Source organism: Gymnodraco acuticeps, unplaced genomic scaffold (assembly GCF_902827175.1).
Source record: "Gymnodraco acuticeps unplaced genomic scaffold, fGymAcu1.1, whole genome shotgun sequence".
In the NCBI taxonomy this organism is placed as follows: Eukaryota; Metazoa; Chordata; class Actinopteri; order Perciformes; family Bathydraconidae; genus Gymnodraco; species Gymnodraco acuticeps.
This window is the reverse complement of record NW_022989892.1, coordinates 552,950-574,799: the sequence shown is the minus strand read 5'-3', so window position 1 is coordinate 574,799 and position 21,850 is coordinate 552,950. Positions and strand designations below refer to the sequence as shown.

The 21,850-nt window shown below is 40.1% G+C and overlaps 3 protein-coding genes across 3 annotated transcripts; 1 reads left to right on the top strand and 2 right to left on the bottom strand.

The window, feature by feature from the left end:
• Positions 1–261: 261 nt before the first annotated feature.
• On the bottom strand, positions 262–15,307 carry LOC117537740 (E3 ubiquitin-protein ligase RNF31-like). The gene is given in 24 exon segments (XM_034203073.1): positions 262–797; positions 1,987–2,152; positions 4,369–4,465; positions 4,698–4,746; positions 5,474–5,587; positions 5,959–6,071; positions 6,438–6,552; positions 6,699–6,788; positions 7,325–7,423; positions 7,888–8,061; positions 8,383–8,589; positions 8,677–8,862; positions 9,494–9,811; positions 9,990–10,220; positions 10,393–10,553; positions 10,857–11,008; positions 11,614–11,761; positions 11,858–12,019; positions 13,675–13,789; positions 14,226–14,282; positions 14,417–14,572; positions 14,694–14,840; positions 15,103–15,249; positions 15,251–15,307. Coding segments are annotated over 24 exon segments (3,309 nt in total). The 3' UTR covers positions 262–749.
• A 1,618-nt stretch (positions 15,308–16,925) lies between these two features.
• Positions 16,926–19,860, top strand: psme2 (proteasome activator subunit 2). The gene is given in 11 exon segments (XM_034203110.1): positions 16,926–17,181; positions 17,446–17,478; positions 17,560–17,622; positions 17,709–17,795; positions 18,338–18,392; positions 18,470–18,567; positions 18,656–18,724; positions 18,809–18,876; positions 19,002–19,056; positions 19,432–19,518; positions 19,588–19,860. Coding segments are annotated over 11 exon segments (741 nt in total). The 5' UTR covers positions 16,926–17,136; the 3' UTR covers positions 19,669–19,860.
• Positions 19,861–19,870: 10 nt separating this feature from the next.
• Positions 19,871–21,545, bottom strand: lsm5 (LSM5 homolog, U6 small nuclear RNA and mRNA degradation associated). The gene is made up of 5 exons (XM_034203096.1): positions 21,403–21,545; positions 20,560–20,655; positions 20,413–20,440; positions 20,253–20,325; positions 19,871–20,137 (listed from the first exon to the last, which is right to left on the bottom strand). The coding sequence occupies exons 1-5, from the start codon at positions 21,452–21,454 to the stop codon at positions 20,105–20,107; spliced, it is 282 nt and encodes a 93-aa protein (XP_034058987.1). The 5' UTR covers positions 21,455–21,545; the 3' UTR covers positions 19,871–20,104.
• Between the last annotated feature and the right edge of the window lie 305 nt (positions 21,546–21,850).

The following is a 21,850-nucleotide window of genomic DNA, read 5'->3' as shown; positions in this document are numbered from 1 at the left end:
TAAAACGTTTGTCACCATTTTTCCGGATATACTATATTTTATCTTTTAACATACTGATTTTCTATACACTGTAATTTGAATGTTTTTTATATGTTTTGACGTACAGTATGTCGTTTCTTTCATTTACGACATACTATACTATGTATTTTTGGAGAAGCAGGCCCATTATAACTTGACTCAGGAATGTCAAACTAACCAACTAATTTGTTTATTGTTTGTATTCTTTATATATGAAGAAGAAAGGAACAAAACAGACAGCAGAACATTTAATGTGTCTTTTATTAAAAGTATCAACATTCTTACTATTAATATATAATTTTGCACAATATTTTACATACATTTCCGAAAAGAGGCTCTTCTTTAAAGTGCAAAAGATAAATCGGCTAAATGTCATATTCATATAAGATCGTGTACCCTATCCTGCATATAATTCCTTTACATTTATAAAAATGTTAAAAACTGTCTGATAAATTGAGATGAAAATCACCAAGGAACAAAATATTCCTTTTATCATGAGTATCAACATGTTTCATCTTCAAATGTGAGAGAAGGAACAGACAAAGGCTTCAGATAAGATAAAAGATCACAAACGAGAAACCGCTGTCCCCAATTAAATGTTCCTCATTTTGTTTTGTCACACGGACACTCCTATGAGTCACACATCTTTTCAGAGTGACTGTAAATGACTTTGCAGATTAAAATCGGCCCGAGCTGCATCTTGTGGTTTGAGTGATTTGCTTTCCAGACATTTATTTGTTTCTTGGAACTTTTTCTCCAAGAGGGACCTCCATCAGTTTCTGTGTTGTAAAACAAAGAAAAATAACAGATGCCAAGTTTTAAAACATAGAAAACATCATAGCCACTTCTTTGCAATACATATTTAACACTAATGCTTTCTTCTGTAGGAACCTTGAGAAGAGACGGGAAAATAAAGCCCCGGCCACACTAGGACGATAACGCAAACGGACCGCAATCGTTATCAAAAAAGTCTTCCATCCACACGCACCAGAAACGTGTCCGTTCACATGAGACCGCTCAAAAGCGCTGGAGACGCTGTAGTACATATGCCAGGCTGTAAATAGGCTTGTTTGAGACAAGCGAGACCGACGCAGACCTGCACAATTGCGATCAACGTCTTGCTAGTGCGTTGCATGATGGTTAGTAATTTTGTCCTACTTGCTCTGGAGGCTCGCCTACATGAGACGTTGAAATCTCGCGGGACAAAGACGCCCGCAGCCTTGAGAGCGAGGCGAGGCGGCGCAGTTGCTCTCCACGGGCTGCGGAAGCTAAATGCTTGATGGGAAACGACTCGCTGGTATCTCGAGCTGAGCGCTCATTGGTGGTTTTTACCACGTGCTGCTGATGAAACTCTCCAATTGGCTCGGCTAAAGTTTGTTGTTGTTTTGTGTCAGTTTTACGTCGCCACATCCATTCCCATTTTTCATCATTGTTTCACAATATTTATCATTAAATTAATATCCATATATTATATACTTGCACTGCTTACCGTTTTCATACTTTATATATCTTAGCATATTCATACACACTGTTCATACTGCTCTCAGGCTGCTGTGTATATCTAGTGTATTCATAGCCCTCACTGTTTATTCATCATTCAATTCATTCTATATTTTATTCTATAGGTTGTGTACATTACATTTCACTTTACTGCTTGTTGCACCTGGTTAGAAGCTAAACTGCATTTCGTTGTCTCAGTACCTGTAATATGTGCAATAACAATAAAGTTGAATCTAATCTGGAGCAGGAACACATTTATTTACTTAGTACATATCTGACATTAACGATTAAACACATTTGTGCATTCTTTGCGCTCAACAATGGAACCGCTGCACTGAATCGGATTAGCAGCTTCATCATCGAAGTGTGATGTAATGTTTTTAGTGTCTGCAGAACGTTCCTTCTTTTAAAATGTTCGATCTGGACCAATCCCCCTGACCTCTGTGGCAGGAGAAAGATGCCTCTCACCTTAATAAGTCGAGCCTGGTAGACATTATCGTCCTCGTTCTCTCCCTTCTGCTCGTCCACCTGGTATCTCTCACAGGCTCGAATGAGCTCCGGAGTATCGTAGAGCAGCGCGGGGTCCAGAGAGTGAGCGTTGATCAGACTCACCAGGTACTCCCTGTAGTGTCTCCTGTGGGAACACAGACCTTTGGTTAAAGACTAAGTTAAGAAATGTGAAAGCAAAAAAGTAGTAAATGAAGTGAGTAAAAAATGTCGAACCATTTGAAAAAAGGTCATAGTATTTTATGTGGAGGCTTATATATTATAAGGCTTGTTATAGCAAGTTGAAAAAAGACAAAGGCTTCAGAGAAGATAAAAGATCAAACGAGAAACAGCTGTCACCAATTAAATGTTCCTCATTTGACACTCCTATGAGTCACACATGTTTTCAGAGTGACTGTAAATGACTTTGCAGATCATTAAAATCAGCCCGAGCTGCATCTTGTGGTTTGAGCGATGTTTGAGTATGTCGATAAAAAGGACAAACAACTAGGGTTGCCAACCGTCCCGTATTAGCCGGGACGCCCCGTATTTGAGCCAAAAGGGGCGTGTCCCGTACAGGACTTTATTTGTCCCGGACTGATTGATTGATTGAAAAGTTTATTAACAGCTTGTATATTGGGTACAGTACAGAACAGCTCAAAACATACAATTGTTAAGGGGATGCAGACCAGAGAAAGACTTTCGTCTTGTTTACATCAGGGTCCCCCATGACGTGACTCCCGTGTAAAGGGAAACATAAAAAATATGTTTCTGTTTGCGCGCAATGCAGTGTGTCTGGCTGCGTGCCTGTGTGTTTGTGTGCTGTATGCGAAGGGCGCTAGGACCGCTCAGTTGACAGGGCAGGCACAATGTGTGTGTGTGTGTGTGTGTGTGTGAGAGAGTCAGTCAGCTGATTGATGGGAAAATGCTGGGGAAATGGTTGGTTGAAGGATAACATTAAGTCTAGTAATGATGTACCGTGCATGTTCACATCATGTATACTTTGCATTACTTAATACAATTTTTCAAATATTTTATTTTTTTACATTTTGGAGAAAATAGCCAATTGTACATGGAGGTGCCCAGATGTCCTAGTGCCCACCTATCCGATTTGAACATGCTGATGTACAATGTGATGTAGTAGCCTAATGCAGGTGTAAAACCATTGTGTTTGTATTGTGTTATAGGTATGCATAGTTTTCTATGCATTTTGAGGGTTTTGGGGGTTTGACCCCCAAAAACATTTTCGAACCCTAGGGGCTGGATCCCCCAAAATAATTAAATAACATAACCCTAACCTAACCCTAAAACCGAAATAAAGTAACAAAAAAAAGTAACTAAATCCGCCAGAAACCCGAAATTCTTCGGGCGCGCGGGGGACACATGCATGTGTCCCGTTTCTCCATTTCTGGAAGTTGGCAACCCTAGAAACAACATATACTAAAACCCGAGGTGACAGGGCTGTCAGTAGGCGCGTTCACACCGCAGTACTTTTCCCACTTTAGTTAATCAGAACTCTTTAGTTCTCATGAACTGAGTACAGATCGCGTTCACACCGGAATAAGTCCCTGGGGGTGGATTAGGCAAATTAAGACGCTGACGTCGCTTCTTCTTCTTTGGGTTTACTGGCAGGCCGCAAACAACTTCACGGCGTAGACTGCCGCCCAAATTCCCCGGCCGGAAGTCCCCGGAGTTGGGGACTGATTCCGAGTAAATCGCCAGAACGCCGACACCTCCTCATCTCCACCGCTCCCATGTTTTATTTTGTGTTGCCATAAATTAGTCTCTCTCCGTTTCTGCGCTGGGCTAATGCTAATAATGCAATGCGAGGATAATAAAATGGCGGCTTCACAAAACTTTTTGGGAGTTTTTTACGGGGCGTGGTTTGCAATCCGCCCAGCCAATCAGACATAGGAACCTTTTTCTCCCACGAAAGTCCCTGCTCTCTAGCAGGGACGGAAAAGGGGGTAAAAAGGTTCTCATGAACTAATTTTAGTTCCGGCTCTTTTTGGAACTATATCGGAACTAAAGTGGGAAAAGTACACCGGGTGAACGCGCCTAGTGTTGCAGCTACCAGACTGTGGAACAGCCTCCCAGTACATATCCGGACTGCTGAGTCTATTGAATTTTTTAAATCTCAGCTAAAAACTCACCATTTTGCAAATTACATAAAATACTATGTCGAAAAAAAGTCATAGTATGTGGAAATATTTGAATGTTGTCAAATGTGTTAATTTGAACAAACTAGTTTAAGGTTAATTCAAATTAATTACCTTTTCGGTTACAATACCACATAGTTTAGTAATATTATTTTAAATGGTAATGTCCTGTTAAAGTAGTTGGTGCAGCGCTCCAAGCACTCACTCGCAGAGTCCGGCCTGTCCCGGCTGAGTCTGGTGTCCACACGGGGAATCAATCTGCTGCCCTGCTTCATCCTTCTGCTCCATCAGACCACAGACATCTGGGTGGCAGAGGAGAAGCAAAGGCAACATACATTCATTCAAACAAAAAGGAGCTTTTCAGAGGAGGCACACAAATAAAAAGGAGGCAAAACATTTACTTTAAAAGGGAACGACTTGGAGATTAACATGTTTATTTTATTGTTAAAGTATTATCGAAAAGTGGCTCAAGGAAACCTTTGTCTCAGAAATAGATTTGGGTGAAAGTAAAGGTAGACAATAGACACGTTTTACCAGTTTGTGCTCCATTAGAGGGATCTGTGTTGAACTCCACAGCGCGCTTCTGAGGAACGAAAAGGCAAATTAACAAACATCCTTTTAACATTCAATACAACAACAGCTGGTCATTTATTTATTAAAACAGGAGGAGCATTATTGTTGTGAGTTTTTTCTTCTTTTCCGTCTTTGTTTTGCATCAATATTCCAATGTAATGTTCAGTGTTTCCCACAGAATTTGATTCTATTTGTGGGGGCACCGCACTGCACCCCCACGGCAAGAAAAGCCAAAGGCACCTTAACCTATTCGGGTGGCCCACGCATCCACCCCCCCTCAAATAAGAAAATACATGGGAGTTCATGGCTACTGTAGCAGACAACGTTCTTGTTGCTCTGTGTTGCGTTGTTAATGAGTGAGACACACCGGAGCTGAGGATCTGTGGGGTTTATTCTCCCAAAAATATAATTTACAATTTACAATGTAGGCATTTAGCCGCCTTATTCCAAAGCGACTTACAATGACCAATTACAGGGACATTCTGGAGTAACTGAGGGCTAAGTGCCTTACTCAAGGGCACACTAGTAGTGGTGTTCCAGGCGGGATTTGAACTCGCAACCTTCCGATCATCAGCCCACCTCACTATCCATTAGACCACCAAAATAAAAATATTTATAATTATTTATTTTTGTATGAGATCCACAAATAAATCAATGTATGGGAAACACTGATGTTGTATTTTCAAAGATGTTGTGGTTGATATTATATTTTGTGACAAAAGCCAACGTATGTGTACCTGCAGCAGGGCCTGCAGTCGGGGGGGTTCCCAGTCTCTGAGGTAGAACAGACAGTCCCGGGGGTGATGAGCATGCAGGCCGTTGTAATTGCAACGGGGCGTTTTACAAATTGTCTGCAAGAGAATTACAACAAAAAATACAGGAGCATGTTTTGATGCCGTCAAAAAAGGTTCCAGTCCTTCCAAGAGAAAAACAAATTGAAATGGATTGCCAGATAAAAAACTACTGAGAGACTAGCAGATGTTTAACATCTTGTACAAAAATGAAGACACAACTAAGCATGCAACTAAAGACATGACAGAGAACAGACAACACTTAACAGTTTCTGACCTCATTGCTGCACCAAACAATACGTCTAAAAAGTGTCTCTAAAAATGTAGATATTGCCTTTTTCAAGTCTAATTATTTCTGATATTTTTAAGCACATAAATCAATTAGGAGTCTGTTAAAACTTGAATGAAGACGTGTCTCTTGAGAAGCTCACCTTGTGGTAGGGGTTGTTGCAGCCGCTGCAGAACTGGTACCTGCACTGGGAGCAGCTGAAGTGCATGCAGCCGCCTCTGGTCAGAGCGTACTGGAACTTGCATTGAGGACAGGCTGCGAGAAAACACCACATACTGTCATTGTATGTATTCCAAACAGTGGTGAGGTGTCATGTAACAAAGTACATTATCAAGTCGTTTACTTATATACAGATTTAAGGTAATTGAGACTTTTTGTGCCACTTTCTACTCCACTTGAATTCAACAGAAAACTAAATCAAAATAATGGATACAAACTGCTGTATGGCTTTTTCTAAGTACACGCCTTTTAAATATACATTTTGTCCTTAATTAACCTGTTCAAGGAGTGTTAGTGGCTAGATTTGTGTGTCAACCACCCATAAAGGACATCAATGAGTGTGGTGGTTGATGTATAAACAAAGGTCAGGTGGTTATGTGGTGAGTCTGTGTGTGTGCTCACTGATGCCGTTGTCCCTCAGGAACCCGGCCAGGCCCTGCCTCTGGTACTCGGGGTCATTGTCCCTCTTCCACTGCTGGAACTGCTCACAGGACAGATCCTGGTGCTGGGGCTCCCACTGACAGCAGAGAAAACAGAGCCTTCATGAGAGAGCGCCTCCTCCAAGTCAGTCCACTGAAGAGCAGCCGACGTTTCAAGGCTGAATTCCTAAACAGTATGAAGCTAGACGGGAAGGCGAATGATTCCACACTCAGTTATACTCACAGCTTTCTTGCAGCGAGCGCACAGACTCTTGTTGCAATGAGGGCAGGTGACCTTCAGCTGGTCTCCATCATTGATAAACCCAGAGGTGCACTGAGGAGGAAGAACACATATTTACACCTCCTCCTTTAGTGTACATACGCATGATTTAGTGTCCTTTTATGTACGTTATTATACTCTTATCAATTACAATCTCTTTTTGAGATGAATGCATTTTTATGGATCAAACTTGTTCAATGAAGATATGTGAAATAATAGAGTGTTTCATTTGTTTGTGAGGACAAAAACAAATTAAATTATCAGAAGGAAAAATTCCCTCAGTGAGCTTTGCTTTTTCTTTCATGTAGGATCCCTCTTAGTTGATATCCTTATAGTAGTAAATGCTTACTACACTTTTTTACGTAAACTAATTTCCTGCACCATTGACATTGAATTGTATGTTCCCATAACTTTTCCATTTCAAATCACAGTGTGACTAAAACTACTCTGAGCTCCGGCGGTCCAACAGAGCTAAAAATAGAACTCATTAAAAGGCAAATCTGTACGCGAAGCATGCAAACTACAGGTGGAGGAGGGAGTCAGACTGAAGGCTGGTAACGGGGAGGAACACCAGATCGTGATGAACTCACATGACAGCACCAGAGGAACTTTGGGTCTTTCATCAGCGCGTGCTCAGTCAGCTTTTTATGGAACATATCGTACACGCCTGGCTCAAGGCAGCCCCGCAGCTGAGAAAACAAAACGTCAAAAACTTTCAACAATTAGCATACATCTCATAACCAGTTTACTACTTCCCTACTGTCCCTATTACTTCCCCCAGTGTTTCCCCTTTATATCCTGTAGGGTAGATTCATCTATAGAGAATGCTAAATATTCTCAACGATCATCCAATGTTTGTAGCTTTGTGAGAACTTAAACAGCCCCGTTTTCAGCGTCCGAGAGGTTTTAAATAGTTAAGCTGATATTTGTTATCAACGTACCGTCACTGCTGTATTTCATGTATATACTGTATGTTAAAATCATGGTTAAATCACGAGTTATTTTTACATAATATAGAGAGGATTCATAATAATAATGAATCCTCTTTAGAAGATACATCTTAAAGGGAGACAGTTTTGAAACCTGAAGTGAAGCGGCCAAACAGGACTCTCGTTATAAACAGTGATGTCCTCATGTTTCTCTCGCCTGGTACCTGTATGTCCAGTGTGGAAAAGTAACTGTCCAGCTGTTCGGGGTCGTTGATGTCCGGCTCGCTGCAGATGGGACACACCATGTCTCGGATATGTTTGTCTCTCACGGTGATGTTGAAGTAGGACCCGAAGCATTCGTGGCACACGGAGCACTGACAGGAAGTCAGGGACTGCATCTGGAACACAGAGAAGAAGAAGAAATAAGTAGCTGACGATTATGCAAACTGCTAAATAAAATAACTTGAATATATTCCTAGAAAAGACTAATTTGTTTCTTTCTTTTAGCTCTATTATTGCTTCACCATGCCATTCAGTGTTTTGGTCCATATATGATTTAAATTAGAAAAAGTCATGTATTTAAAGAAGTTGACAAGATAAATATAATTGAATAAAAATGCAATGTGCTGTATAAGCGTCTTAGTTTGAGTTTTGATTCCCCACAGTCCGCACTGTTACACTGTGTCTGAAACGCTGTGGTGTAACCTCTCGACCCTCACCTTGCTGCGGGGGAAGCTGCTCAGACAGCAGGGGCATTCGTTCTTGAGGACACGCCTGATGAAGTCCTTGTCTTGGGACTCCTTCACGGCCTGCACCACGTCCTCCAGAGTGTAGGTGGCGTCGGGCTCCTGCAGCAGCGAGAGGACCAGCTCGCAGCGCCCCCAGCTGGGCAGCTCGTACAGCGCCAGCAGACGCCTGCACATCCTCTGCGGAGAGATTCAATAGCATGACATGAAGACACGTGATTTATTGGAAATGCTCACTGAATGCCCTCAGGTGTTTTGCAGCCTAACCTGTTTGTCCGGGTCTGAAGGATCTATTGGCGGCTCGACCTGGTTGGCCCAGATTCGCTGGTGGAAAGGCTCCAGCAGGGGGCGCTGCAGCAGAGACAGAGCCCCCTTCACCTCTCCTCCACTCAGACGCAGGGCCTCCTCACACTGCAGCGCGTCTCTGAAGCCCAGAGAGTGCAGCTCCTTCATCTGTAACACACAGAGAGAAAATCGGATTTGTTTCATATGAACGTGATCTTGTTCTCTCTCCAGGAGACAAACTTTGTGTCTCCCAAAAGAGATTTAAAGTTTGCTGGTTAAGGAGAGTTTTACAACACTCCTACACATCACTCCCAACACACCACAGACCGCCTTTGTTCTGTGTTATCGTTCAAGGACATAAAACCAGGAGAGGCGTCCGGTTTTCTCAAGCTTTTTATTTGACCTCTTTGCAGTCACTGAGTATTGTTGTTTCATTTATTTGACTGTAGCCAAACATAAATGATGGTTGTTACTAAGGAGATAATATTCAATGATGTTCTTACATCCTGCAGGATCAGAAATCAGATCTAAAAAGGAGCAATAACCAGCAAGCTTAGTTTTGGTTGCCGGTCAAATCCAGTGATGTTATCAGTTCCAGATTTCATTAAACATAGGATATTAATCATTTGTTTAATAAAGGCATAGGGGTCTTGTATTTCTGCTTGTGTTTTAAAAGCATGTGATAAAGAAGGAAAAAAGTACAGAAAAGTTACAAATGACAGCTTAAACGTATCATCCTCCAGCAGGAACACACCTTTTGAATATACTATGTTTAAGCAGTCATTTTTAATATTCCCACCTTGGCTCGTCTGTCCCTCAGCAGCTGTCTCACAGCCTTGTCTATGTCTCCTCCTGCAGACAGCCAGGCCAGCTTGGCCTCGGCTCTGGACAGCTTCACACCTTCTCCTGCGACGCTCTGCCCGCCGTGCTCCTCCTGCTCCTCCTCACCCACTTTCTTCTCCGCGGGTTGCTGAACGGAAGCAGCCATGGCGCAGATTTGGTCCAGCAGGTGAGGCAGCTCTGACGTCAGCCAATCACAGGGGTTGGTGTTGCTGCCGCCACACAGGCCGATGGCTGCGTACACCTCCTCAGCACTGATGTCGCGCTTTTCTGCTTCCTACCAAGGAGAAACAGGGCGAATCTGGTAGTTTTATTTAATCTCTGCAAATAATTTCAATACTGAAGGCGAGGATTTGCTGCTTTTCCCTGTTTTAATATATAGAGTAGACTAAATATCTTTGGGGCTTTGAACAGTTTTTGGGGGGGAAATGGGAGATGTGTTTGTGTTGACATACTCTGATCTGCTGGAGGAGATAGAGGCCGTCGTCTCTCATCATCTTCTGTCTTTTGACATCCAGGTTGACTCTGGGCTTGGGTTGAGGCTTTACTCCCACCTTGGGTTTTTCTTTGGGGCTGGACGCAGCCGGCTGGGCTGAGTCTTTACCTGACAGGTTGCACATCTCACACACCACCACGGGATGTGTGTTGACGTAGGTGCAGAACTCGCACATCCACTGTGAAACAGACTGAAAAAAAGACACAGTAGAAACAATTTGTGAACAAAACATTGAACAGCACATTGTTGTATCTTCCCCTTTCTAATTTAAGGAACGCAAAACAACCCAAACAACATGCTGATGTCTTCAAATGTAAAAATGAAGAGTTGAATCAAGCTTTATCAGCAGCAGTAAGACAAACCTTTGTCCCAGACTCGGACAGAGACCCTGGGCTGACCAGAGACCCTAGGCTGGACAGAAGTGAGGCGACAGGCGGGCGAGTGGCCAGACGGGGGCGCTCACACACCTCACACAGGATGCTGCTGCCCTGATTCACAACTGTGCAGCTCTTACACTGCCAATCTGAGGGGTGAGAAGACACAGCTCAATCAAACTGTAACACATGAAGTGACTTTGTTTCCTTGAGGGAATTGTGTTCTTATACCTTCATTTCAGGGTTTTATTAATGCTTATTGCACATGTAAAATACACTCTTTAAAATATGCTGTGATAAAAGTAATTAGCACAGCCAACAAATGGTGCTAAACTGTCCTGCAAAACTCAAGACTTCTTCCAGCTTCACTGCCAAGTTTAACTTTGTAGTTTTGTTGTGAAAGGTGTAGTTTAAGTAACGTGTATTTGTATTGAGTTATCTCTTGGTCTCACCTGTGCTGGGAGATGTAGGGACCAACATGGGGCTCTCTAGAGCGATGGATGCAGCTGTAGAGAGGCGTGGGCGCTCGCAGGTGGAGCAGAGCACGGCTCGCATCTCGTTCACTGTGGTGCAGTGAGCACACTCCCAAGGGGACAGAGAGGGACTGGAAGACAGTAAAGCAATACAATCACATTCAAGGTATAGTCAAGCTGCTTCTCTCCTTTCTTTTACAGCACTGCAACAGCATCATAAATCCTTCATTCACTTATCCTGCATTCACTTCATTTTGCATGAGCACAAAGTGTTAGACAAACACAAACCTAAATAAAGGATACAACTGAGGAAGTGGCAAACTATCATTAGATCAAATAAAAACACAATAGTATGATATCAAAGTTAAATATCTAGTTTTCACTCAGATCAAAATAGTGGACAATTAATCTTCGGAAGTTACTCTTCATATCTATATGAGTTTGCTGGAGCATATTATGTTTTTGCATACATCTTTTTGGGGGTTTGCTAATGCTAGGAATTAAGTTGCTTAAAGGTTTGAGTGCTGAGATTGAAGTCTTCCCACCTCTAACAGTGAGAGTGTTTACCATCGGGGGGAGACCATATTCACAGAACAGCAGCTATCTTGAATGGATGCTCAAAAATATTAAGGAAAACACAAAAGAATAGTAAAAAATCTAACCTGTGACCTTAAATCTTGGTACACGTTTGCCAAATAAAGAAGTGACTGTGAATTAAAGTTCCTGTTCTCCTCACCTGGATGTTTTAGATGGTGTAATAATACTTCTGTGATGTCCTATGCGGTCGGGGTGAGAGTGGAACAGCTTGTCACAGTTCTCACACAGCCTCTGGTCGCAGGTGGAGCACGCAGCGTGAGCAGAAGACCCACAGATGGTGCAGGCCTCTACAGCCAATCAGGAAGCGAATGACAAAAACATAGCGGTCAACAGAAACAAAACAATGCTGTATTACTTATTTAAAAGGTTGTAATCTGGCTTACCCTGTCTGGTTTTCTGTACTTTGTCTCTCTTGTGATTGGCTCTGGAAGGGTGGCGGTGAAAGAGGCCATCGCACGCATCGCAGAAAGATTGATTGTCACAAGACGGGCAAAACAGAGTTGTTGTGGCACCACACAGGTTACAGTTACTCGCTGGAGAAGAGCCTGAAAGAAATTAAATGTTTAGGTATAGATGATGAACAAGAGGCATGTTTAGTGCACAATACATGCAATCAGAGACTGAACAGGGGGTCCGCGGGGTCTTAAAAAGTATTAAAAGTTGATAAATCTATTTAGCGAAAATTAAGGCTATTAAAAAGTATTAAACTGCATTTTCCAAGGTATTACATTTTGTAGCTTGTTTTCAATAAGTATATAAATGGTCCAAAGAGGTTGTATTCTACAGTATGCCTGAATGTAATCATGGCGTAGGTATGTCGTGTGATTCTGTGTAGTTTATTGATGGCATCCCGTTGGATTTGACGTCATCTGAACAGGACATCGCGCGCTCACTGCTTGATAGCGCGCGAAGGCCCGTTTACGCCGGTTGTTAAACAACATCGTTATGGGGAAATGCAAGTTTGCGTCCAAATGGTTGGAAGATAAGGAGGAAGGACAATCAATACTGTATATACAGGGTTCTTACGGTCATTAAAAACCCTGGAAAAGTCATGGAAATTCAAAAAGCTAATTCCAGGCCCTGGAAAAGTTATGGAAAACAATATTTTTCACAAAGTTTTGGAAAAGTCATGGAAATGTAACTAAAGTTTAATCAAATATAATTGATATTTTATCTAATCGCCGAAATAGTAATACTATAATGATGATAAATACTGTATCATATAGTAATGAAACGTAGAATGGCATTTAACTGTTGAGGTGTTTTGCTGCTGAGAGATTTGAGTTGCTTTAGCGTGTAGAAGCTAGTAAGCCTACTTGATTTGTTTTAGAGAGGCACAATGTTTCATATGCAGACCTTATTTTCCTGTTCCATGTTAAAATAAACCATTTTCAGTGGTACCGCTGAGAAAGAGTCATTATTTTGGTCATGGAAAATTATGTAAAGGTCATGGAGAAGTCATGGAAAATCATTGGTGAAAAAGTGTATGAACCCTGTATATAGTCAATGTGAGGTAAAGTGTGTCGCCAGTGTAACCGGTTAGAACTCGAAGTGCCGATGAGGTCTTAAAATGTATGGAAAAGGTCTTAAAAAGGTATTACATGTGACTTCAGGATTCCTGCATATACCCTGCTGAATCTAAATGTATGCCGTTAACAAAGGCTAAATATGTCACACATTAACTAGAAAACTGTTTTATATCATCACTTACTGTTCGGAGACTCAGTCATTGGTACATGTTCATTTATAAAGCCATGCTGGGTAAACTACCGCCTTACATCTGCTCACTGATATCACAGAGAGTCGCAAGTAGCTATTGCCTAAGACCAGGATGTGTTTTTATTACATGTACCAAGTGCTAGGACTGTTTTAGGCACAACAACTTTTATGTGCGCAGCTCCTCTAGCATGGAACACTCTGCAAAACATATTGAAAATGAGCATTTTGGTTCCCCTGCATCATTTTAAAGCACAGATTGATGAATTGATACTTGATACTCCTGGTAACTGTCTTTGTGAATATGTTTGTAAATTGTACCCCTGTCATTATGTTGTATGTGTGCTTTTTGTTTTCGGTTACATGTGTAACCAATGTGCGGCAGGTCTCCCTTGTAAAAGAGATCGTTGATCAAACATATGTTTTTGTCTCTCTGAAAAACGAAAAAGGTAGACTTGTAGGATATGTGGTGGTGGCCGCTCACCTGTTGATGGTGTCGGAGGTTGTGCTACGAGGACTGGAGTGGGTTTGAGAGGAAGAGCCAGAAGCGGCTGCTCCTCTGCAGGCGGGATCACCACAGCATCATTCACCAGATTATCCTGAAGAAAGCATCACATTCAACACTTTTAAACCTTTACCATGCAACAGACAAAAGACAAATATAGTGAATAAAGATTTGAGCTAAATATGTCAATTGACTTGCATTTTTGTATTATTAAATATACACTTTATACTAAAACATTGTTAAGTGTTACTTTTTTAATATTTAATGAATGTTCTCTTCATGATTGTGTATACATGTGCACAAAATAATACACAGCTCATTTCTGGAAACAATTTATCTGTTTATTTAATTTCTGTAACTCATAAATAAAATAAATACTTAAGTATACAAAAATGTGTCAATCCAAAAGTTATAGATTTTTTTTTTCTTCAAAGCTGCTATAAAATTCAAGAGTAAAAATCCAGCCAAGTCAAAATGCTAATAGATTAAACAGATTCAAATGTAAAGCAACAGGAAACGTTTGTACAGACCTGCTGGATGATGAATGGGATGATATCTTTGAAGTGTTCTATGTGAGGATGTGTGCCCTAAACAAACATAAATAAAAGACATGGAAAACAATGAAATCCTTGCACTTGCACACACACGCACACACACACACACACGAACGCACGAACGATGTTCAAGGTATTCAAATGACTGCTTTCAAACAAATGCCAACCTTTATGACCATGTCCACCTCTGTGCGTAAGGTCATGACCTCCAGCGTCACCGAAGCAACTTTAGCCGTGTCTGGTCCATCGACTTCATCTGGGAAACTGAGGCCGTCGATCTGCTGGTTGGTGTAACCGTAGAGAAACAAGATTCTCCGGCCTCCCTGTGGAAGAAAATGAGGATTGAAATATATATATATATCAGGTTTTGATATATATATATATATATAATATTTGCACTTCACAACAGTTTCTTTAGATTTGATCAATGTATTTTTTGCTCACTTTAACGGCATCCACAGTGGTTCTGAAGACAGGGTTGTTGTGCTTGACGCTCCTCCAGTATTTGGGCCTAGCAGGACTGGTCAGATTACAGCCGTACTTCTCCAGGATACTGAAGGCCTTGATCAGTCTACTCAAGGACTCCAGAACCTGAAAAAGAGGCAAAATGAATGAGAGTAATGTCATACTATACCTACAAAACAGTCAAGTTGAGTGATTCTCTTTCTACTATGAGGTGATGTGAATGCAGTTGAGTTCATTTCAGTTCATAAAAACAAATGAGCAGTCTAGTTTGATTACAAATATTGTGGATAGTCACAGCTAAATACTTGTATGATATCAGCTTTTGTATATTTAGGGTTTGTCAGGAAATGTCTATCCAAGCAGCACCACCAGATGGAGAAATGTTTACCTCCTGTTTGTTGCGGCACGCTGTGTTCTCCTTCAAGATGGCCTCCACTCCGATGTGACGGTACTTCTCTGACAGAGGCAGGGCGATGGTGGCCATGGTTTGGACCTCCGCCTTCACATCCTGGGCCACACCTGAGGCGGAGAGGAGGGGACTGGGATCTGATCCTGACCTCGTCCATCTGGACCGATGCAGGACCACCGCTCATCGCTGTTAGAGAGGGAAGTGGATATATTTAGTGTTTAAATCAAAGCATGATTGTTACTCCTATGGGAGAATGTGCTGTGTTCTCTGTTGTACATTATGTGAGGAAGTTCTACTATTTTAACTGTAATGCATTAAGACAAATTGCAGGGATTGCATCTTGCAAAGACAAAATAAATCAACAGTTTATATTTAAAAATAAATATATTAAATCCTTTAACTATACTGCATTTTTATAATAATAATAATACATGTATTCAGGTGCTCAAAGTCGCTTTACAGAGGTAGTAAAAGAGGACAACAAATACATATAGTAAAAGTCACATTAAAATCGAGCAATAAAACAACAATCACACATTAAAAGCCAGTTTGAAGAGGTGAGTTTTTGTAAGTGTTTTGAAGGTGGTGATATAGGTTTTATTGAGGTTGTACGTGCTTATTAACCTTTTGTTTCTTGTCATTGTTTTAATGGTAATTAGTTGTTATTCTTATACTTTATATAAAGCACTAGTAATGACCTATGTGGCTGATTTGTTTTTCAAAAATAAACTTGCCTTGGACGATAACTGACTGAGATTGGATATTTTGGCAGGTGTGAAATGTTAAATAAGTGCAGGGTAAAATATTTTATGTAAAAGTCCACCATTTCTTTTATGAATACATTTTCAGAGCAAAACAAATGTTAATATTTCATAAAGTGACTTTTAAAAATGCACCTTTAATCATGACAACTGTTGGAAAGCCCAGGCTCATCTTACTGTCACTCCAATGGACGTTAACCACATTTTAAACCATTAACTGACAACTCTGCTACTAATGTTTCTCCAGGGTATAATCCTATTCAACACGGTTTAACGGTGTCAGTCAGGTGCTTTGAAGCTAGCAAGAAAAACAAGATAACAACAATTCACGTAAGTTGAAACCGAAAGTTTTTGTAACTCACAAACCTGCTCAATGTAGAAACCTTCGTCACGACTTTAGACGGTTATTCCCTGCTTCGGAGTGAACGTCGAAAGTATTTAAGTTTCCATTAATACAAATAAGCTCTTTAAAAACCCATGTCAGTGGTTAATATTTCACCTACACTGGGTTTGTTGTCTCTGGAGCTAATGCGGAAACTACAGTTGTACGTTTTATGTTCCGGCTCCACTTCCTGTCTCGATTTTATTTTTTCAATATAAAAGTATAATTCCCACAATGTAACATGAATTTAAAAGTGGTCTTTAACCTTTTTTATTTGTTTCTGAACACTTGAATTAACCAGTTATGGTACAATTAGATTATAAGTGCTTTTCAGAATGTACTTAGGAGAGAAAGGTAGTGCAGCAAAGTACAATATGTGTATCTGAGATGTAGTAAAGTTGCCTTAAAGTACACCTATTTTGCACAATTGTTCTAATTTACATTGCACCTACCTACAACCCAAAATGTGCACATTCGTAAAATAGCCAATAACATTGTATCTAAGCCATTTGTACATGTGTTACAAATCAATCTTTAAATCCTATCACCTCGTGACTCACCAACACATTTATGGTATTTCTTGATATGTTATTGTGTCTCTAGAATCTACTCTTCTGTATTTGAATCACGCAAGCTGAATTTAAAGGCTGAACATTTAGGTAACGTCCTACTTTCCGCGGAGGAGGGATACAGTGGGAGGCGCAAACTTCATCAACCGACATTAAATCGAAAGCAAACTTGAAGAGGAAATAGTAAAAAGTCTCACTTGAAGCCATATTGTCCTGCCGTGCACCTGTTCTCTTTGAGTTAATTTAAAACACTTTAACGGACAGTATTTATTTGTCCTTACGGTAAAACGTCTGCTCAGTCATGCCGAAAGCGTGTTTGAAAATCAGCAGAGCGAATGCAGAGAAGGTGGGTTGATCTCGTGTTAATGCGCAGGTACAGTAGGCTACATGCGATAGCAGCTACTTGCTAAAATACTCTTTAAAATACTGATAACTGTAAGCAGATTGTTTCAAACATGTTAAAGAATAAAGTCAATTGTAGTCCACTCGGTGAAGCAGGGGAAAGTCCCCGAGTGAAAGAAAAACGAAAGTAAATCCAACCGTCTTGTGCAACATGAGTCAGCAGCTAAAATGACATGTTATTGACAGAAATGTATTTCCTTTTCCATAGGTGGAGAACTTCCGCCAGTCCCTGTATCAGGAGGTTTGTTCAGTCCCACTTTATTCTTGTGTTTTTGTATTATGTTGCATATTTTGTAAGTGTTTTTCTCTTGTTGTTTTGCAGGCAGAGCTTTTGTTCTCCAACTACATCCCCATGAAGATTGCACAGCTGGATGCCTTGCAGAGGGTCAGCAACTTCAGATTTTCAACACACAAATCAAGGACCCTTCACCTGTTATTTCAGGTCTTAATTCATCCTTTGTGTGTTTTCAGGATGACGCCCTCAGTATCACAGACATGTCCTTACTGAAGGCACCCCTGGACATCCCCATCCCAGACCCACCTTCCCCAGAGGAGGAGGTGAGGTCTCACACAGCTTCTAACATCATAACATACATTTACAAAAATACACAAACAGGGGTTCATTACTTTCCCTGAGATAACTTGGCTTGTTGATATCCTCACTTCTACCACTACTAGTTCTGTGCTGACTGTATAGGGCATGAACCAACCTGTAGAACTTAGCTAATAATGATTATTTAATATATCTGAAAGGAGTGAGTACATCCAAATTAGCAAAACCTGTCCAGTAACTGCAGTGTGATCCATTTTGAAACATTTAAATAATACAACTGGATTACAAGTCACACTTTGAAATGCCCCATTGTTTTTTATTTGTCTATCATCATTGACATATTTTATTCCACATTAGCTAGTTGTATGTTACTGTGTACACGCTACCTGTAACTAATTCCCACTTGGTAGGATTCATTAAATTGATTTAATTGTGTTTACTCTGCATTTAAATCAACAAGTGTGAAGATACACTTTTTCTCACATACACAGCCCATAAGATCTTGTGACACTTGTAAATTTTTGACCATTAAAATGTGACCCCACAGGAAATGGAGACGGATAAGAATGAAGAGGATGAAAAAAAAAAAAAAGAAAGGTAAAGTGATATCTTTGTTTTGTGTTTGTCCAGAATATACATGACATGATAACAAGTCTAATTCCCCCTCCCTTTCCACCAGCTCCAAAATGTGGCTTGATCACGGGGAATGAGAAGATTATGACGCTTCTGGAGAGGGTGAAACCAGAGATCTTTGCTCTTAGAGAGACCATCCTCACTGTAAGTGAAGCACTCTCACTATGAAGTGTTGTGTAAAACAGAGTCATTTGAAATGGCGTTTATGTAACACTCTTCTTCTGTGTTACAGGTCACCTGCTGGATTCAGCACCTCATCCCACAAATCGAGGATGGAAATGACTTTGGGGTTGCAGTGCAGGTACATTATGCATGTGTGTAATGTGGCTGTGTGTTGCTGCAACGTTTGGTCAGGTTTTGATTAATCGTGTATTTCCCACTACAGGAGAAAATCTTGGAGAGAATCGCTGTAGTGAAGACCAAAGTCGACGGGTTTCAGACCAACATCAACAAGTAGTGTGACGTTCTCTTCACTACAAAATAAATATTTATTATTTTAGTATTTCTTAGATTAACAGCAGATATTCATGGGAACATTCCTGTCGCTTACAAACCCCCTTTCTTCTTGAATTATTTAGGTACTTTTTAGAGAGAGGAGATGCTGTAGGAAAGGCTTCCAAGGACACTCATGTGGTGAGTATAAACGTATCTTAAAGGATGCGTCTGGTGATTATCTGCATTTAACTTACTGTCAACTAATTCCTTTTAAAAGATAATAAAACAAACAGCCTCAAGTATTGTGTGTGTATCAAATACTGATATCATCTTCCTTTGTGATATCCATTATTAAACACACTGTGGCATTGGAGGACATTTCCCTTCATTACCACTGTAGGTTTTTTTACTCAATCCCACAAACTGTCCTGTAGACAAAAAAACCCACAATTAAAAGCCCCACATTACGATGAAAATAGTCCTACAAATGTCCTCCTGATTGTTTAATGAAACTCTTTAAAGCTTTGATAATATTACTGGAAATATCTTTAACATAACCTTCTCTGCCTCTAGATGGACTACCGCAGGCTGGTCAGCGAGAAGGACGAGGACATGTACTCTGAGATCAAAGTGATGGTTCTCGACATTCGCGGCTTCTACGTAAGTTAAAAGTTATTTATCACCATAGTGTCATCGAAGAAGCTATAACTGTCTATCTGTTCACTGTAGGCCGAGCTTTACGACATCATCAACAAGAATCTGGAGAAGGTGACCAATCCAAAGGGAGAGGAGAAACCTTCCATGTACTGAGGCATGGGGCAGATACTACAATTCATGTGGTGCATTCACAAATAATCATCTCTGTCTGTTCATTACTAAATGTTGCTTATTCTTCAAAAAGGTAACAATACAAGTTTTATCTCTGATCTGTGATGACACTTTTTCGTACCGTAACTTGCACTAAAGTTGTACAACTACAAATAAAAAAACGTAATAAAAGAAGTCTTTTTTTTTCAAACTGATTTGCATTTATTTGTAAAAAGAAAAACAGTTTTGAGTGATTCATGATGCACTTCTGAATTCAACCTCTTTTTTTTTTTTATAACAAATACTCAATTGAAATCTTACAAAAATATTTACCTTACTTAAGATCAAGAGGGAATGACTGACAAATAACAATATCAACTAAGGAACACAACAAGGTAAAGGCATAACTCCTCAGCCTTCATTGGTGAGGACTCTCCTCTCATACTTCAGGACCTTCTCCTCCAGGTATGAGCTGCGAATCAAAGAAAATACAAGAATATTAAAGGTCTAAAGGGAAGGTAGAGTGTGTACGATACACCTGTTTGAGTATTAAGCGGAATAAATAGTCAAAACTGCAAGGTATTCACCATTGTGATGTTGTTGCCATTGAGGAGGATCTGGTCCAGTTTGGTTATCCTTCTTCCCTCCGGTGTGATTTCACTAAAACATGGATACAAATGTATGGATTAATTTAACGAAAGGTCCCTTACAATATGCTATCATGCAACGAACAACAAGTATACGTACAATTCTGTCACGTCTTCCAGGACCATGTCTAAAACACTGAGTTAAGAGCAAAACTGGGACATGATTCAGAGCAAACGGCAATATAGTGAAGACAATTTAACACATGTGTTTTCTTTCAGAGTTAGATTGAAATCTGGAAAAGGATACTGACAAAGTCATCGAAACCAAGCAGGGTGCCGACGATTTCTTTGTCGGTTTTCATGACGATGTGAATTCGGGAGCCAATACATTTGTCCACAAGCTCTGAAAGAATAAAAAACAAAGATATGTGAGAAATGCAAACCAATTTGTATTAGGCAGAAATGTTAGGTTAATTAACAGACAATTAATAGATTACCTTTTTAAATGCATTAATCATTACATTTATCAAAATAGTCCCCAATGTATTTTCTGTTAATTGACCCACTGGTTAATTATTCATTGATTCATAATTTAACCTATACTAAACAATGTAATTAATGAAAAATCATTAAACATTTTTTACACATTCTTCTTACGTTTTGTAGCAAATGTTTTATGCGTAAAGTGAATAAAGCTGGCAGATACATTTAGTGGAGGAAAAGTAGTGGATGGAACCGAAAGGCCTCAAGGTAATTACAAATTAAACAAAAAGTAGTACAAATGTTATGGTACTCGAGTTAATGTATTTGGTTTCATTTCACTATTTAAAAATGTGTCTGGTTTTTAAAGCAATACATTTCTATCCAAAAACCTTTCAGTACATTATGGACATGTTATGAAAGTCATACAACTATCTAAGACCATCAATCTGTACTGTTAGCAAAGATAGCTAATGTTTTAATAACGACTATCATGCGTTTTCACCGCAGCTGGAAGCATGATGCTAACGTTACCTAGCTAACCAAACATATCTCATATCTGAACCTTCGCTTCTAGTCGACACACCGCAATCTGCCTTTTATTATTGCTTTATAATTGACAGGCAACTATTTAAAGACAGAACGGGAACAATATTTAAAATGTACAAACCAAGTGGGAGCAACTGGGAAGGATTTGTTGCTGGAGTAGCCGCCATGTTCATTCAAGAATGAGCACCAGTCAGAACCAATGGAAAGAAGAAAGTCAGTGGACAGGCAAAAGCAATCGATCTAATTTAATTATGTAATTTCAAATGTCCACACCATAGCGCGTGAGTTCATGACGTAATTATTTTTACTTTGACAAGATAAGTCCCCACCTCATCTCTGTAGTGTTGAAATACAAGTACGCTATTTATTCATAATGTATCGTGTTAGTCGTTGTTTGATTTATTCATGTATTATAAACGTATGTACATGAATGTATCTCAGTTTTAATCAGGTTGGTTCTTACATGTTTTACATAGATTGTGTTACAAAAATAAACACTTATACAATTTTTAAAAGATGTAGTCTACCCTTACCTTTCAACACACAGGGAATTATTGTATTAAGGGCAA

Excerpts from the sequence above, each read along its gene's own strand:
- lsm5 (XM_034203096.1), bottom strand. The coding sequence starts at position 21,454 with ATGAACATGGCGGCTACTCCAGCAACAAATCCTTCCCAGTTGCTCCCA. Across the intron at positions 20,656-21,402 it reads TTCCCAGTTGCTCCCACTTG|AGCTTGTGGACAAATGTATT; the intron begins GTTTGTACATTT and ends TTATTCTTTCAG. Across the intron at positions 20,441-20,559 it reads TGGTTTCGATGACTTTGTCA|ACATGGTCCTGGAAGACGTG; the intron begins GTATCCTTTTCC and ends TCAGTGTTTTAG.